Source organism: Aphanomyces invadans (genome assembly GCF_000520115.1).
Source record: "Aphanomyces invadans strain NJM9701 unplaced genomic scaffold supercont1.2, whole genome shotgun sequence".
NCBI classification, from domain to species: Eukaryota; Oomycota; class Saprolegniomycetes; order Saprolegniales; family Verrucalvaceae; genus Aphanomyces; species Aphanomyces invadans.
The window spans coordinates 1,734,280-1,736,818 of record NW_008580147.1 but is presented as its reverse complement, the minus strand read 5'-3'; the positions used below and the strand labels follow the sequence as shown (position 1 = coordinate 1,736,818).

The 2,539-nt window shown below is 51.0% G+C and overlaps 1 protein-coding gene across 1 annotated transcript; it reads right to left on the bottom strand.

Annotated features, from left to right (window-relative positions):
* Nucleotides 1-8: 8 nt before the first annotated feature.
* On the bottom strand, nt 9-257 carry H310_01394 (hypothetical protein; the record flags this gene model as incomplete). The annotated part of the gene is made up of 1 exon (XM_008864485.1): nt 9-257. A coding segment is annotated over one exon (249 nt), but the record flags the coding sequence as incomplete, so codon positions are not given.
* Nucleotides 258-2,539: the final 2,282 nt, after the last annotated feature.

The following is a 2,539-nucleotide window of genomic DNA, read 5'->3' as shown; positions in this document are numbered from 1 at the left end:
TAACGGACCCACTCGTAAACATTCTTCGTTTTGGCGTCGATGAACCCATACCCAGCTAATGTACCAGGCTGTGAACTTTGGTCATCGACGTAGTCGGTACGGAAGTCCTTGTGCTTGCTTTCGAGGTGACTGAGCAAGTTGGTGTAGCCCGCACATGGCTCCTTCTTACGAACCAGGCCGCACACCTTGCACTTGTAGCTGTTTTTCGCCACTTGAGTGTAGTAGAAGTTGACCAAGTCCTTGCTTTTGATTTGCATCGCGCTGAATGGATAATGAAATCAATAATTCCATGAAAATAGATAGGTTATTTTTATCTTGAAAGGTCAAAAATAGATTATTGGTTGAGGATGCTTCCGAAAATAGATAATTTTTATCTTGATATTGCAATTATTATCTCGATAAATTATTTTGTTGGAAGCCTGATAGGCAGTTTGCCGAAGTAGGGGAAGGGGACGAAATAAATCGCGCGCCTATCAGAAACTGGGTGGGGTAGGGGAGAAGATAGTTGCCCAATGAGAGGAGGTGGTGGCGTGCGTCGTGGGAAAAGACGGGACGGGAGGGGATTGGAAGTTCTTGTGTCAGTTGAGAGGCTGGGCGCATTTCTGAAAAAACGGCCTGGGCGACTTTGAGCGCAGTTGGCAGTCGATAGCACCGGCGGGAAAGGTCGGGCGGACCCCAAACTTTGGGGTCCGCCCCGACAGACGACGGCGCACGTTTTGTTCATTGACGGTCAGCCGCGATTCGGCCTGCTTCGCGTGGAATTGTTGGTCCGGCCAAGTCAGCGTGTTGGGCAAGTTGGTGGTGCAGTTGGCGGCCGATATCGAAGGCGGGAAAGGTCGGGCGCGCCACAAACATCGGGGTCCGCCCCGGCAGACGACGGCGCACGTTTTGTTCATTGGCGGTTAGTTACGATTCGGCCTGCGTAGCGTGTGCCCGCAGGGTTGTGAGTATCTCACACTTCCTTGGGGGTTTGGGGAGATTTGAGCGCATTCAACTAAGTGTCTTCTTCCAAGTGCGTGGCAGAACGGTCCGGTGGAGCGTAGGGTGTGTGGAGACGCCGGACAACTTGGAAGAGGGCTTGATTGTTCTTCTGGGGGCAAGACGCTGATGGAAGCATGCTAGCCGAGAGGTATTGGCGTGTGCACGTCTGGTGACTGGTGAGGCCCAAGCTTCAGCAGTTGATTCTTCTTGTGCCTTTCGCAGGGCTGTGGGAGGACTGCGGCATCTGCTGGATCTTGAGTATGTGCATCCATGGGGGCGGTATCTTGGTAGTATTGTGAGCAATCGCGGTGCTGCTGATTGATGCCGCTTGTTTGATGGAAGCAATTGGCAGGTGACTGTCTATCGACGATGAAGTGGTGACTTGAGTCGACGGAAGCCGAGAGTGGGTGACTGCTGTTCGTCGAAAAAGGGGGCTTGCTTGAAACCGCCGAGAGGCAACTACTGTGCAGTAGCTATATATTCTTCAAACGTGCCTTACGCGCCACAGTTCGTAGTTGATGGTGTGTCTTGGTATCGGAGGCGCAACTGTTGACACAATGGGTTGGCGGACGCGCTGACCGGTTGCTGAGGTTGTTTTCTTTGAGTTGAAGTGTAAATGCTTTGACTTGGTGGACCCGATCGCGGAAGCGGCAGCTTCTGCGGCGTTATTTTACCCAAAATTTAAGCAAAAAATACGCTGACTTCTGGTTGCTTCTGGAGTCGTGTCGAAGACGGTGGTCATTGTTGTCAGGGGTATGGTCGGCAAAAATGCAAGTTAGAAACTGACCTTATGAAGCTTGGACTTGAAGTAGGCAAAGGGATGTTGAGCGTAACTCGTCTAAGTCGAAGTGGCTTGATTGTTGTCCGTTGTGATGGAGTGAAAACGGCAAGTACGTGGGCACGGGCGGTGACGTGGTAGCTGGATGAGATTGTTTGAGGCGGCCGGTTGTGTTGTTGACCATGTCGAACGGGCATATGGTTGTGTTGAGTTGGGGTTGTGCCAGGCGGGTCGGTTGGGGTAACAGCGTCTGGGAGAAAGGCTTGGTATGGTGTACCGCCGTTTAGCAGTAGTGAACAAAAACTGTTGAATTTCTGTATGTCGGGTCCGTCGATACGTTTGATATGAGCTTGTATGTGCAGCCATAGGTATGCTTGAATCTCAGCGTTCAGTGCCAGCGTGTCTGGAAAGGCTTCATCGTAAAGGAGGTTGCGTTGAACCCAGAGCCTTCGGAGGCAATTCGCCTGGATGAAGTGCATAAGGAAAAGGAAGCTGTCCTGGAAGGTTGTCTTGTGTTCCGCGTTGATGCTGATTGAATCGGTAAACATGATATCTTGCCAGTGTAGCTTGCTTTTGATGTCTTCAAACGGTGCAAGTTAATACTGCCATGCGCGTTGAGCATACGGACAGTCCCAGAATAAATGTTCGGCATCCTCTGTTGTTTCGCATCCGTAGACGCAGGTTATTGAGCCAGAACGCCAGGAGTGCTTGTAAAGGAATCCCAAGTCATTATGTTGAAGTCGGAATTTCAGGTCACGAAATTCGGGTAGCATGGACTTG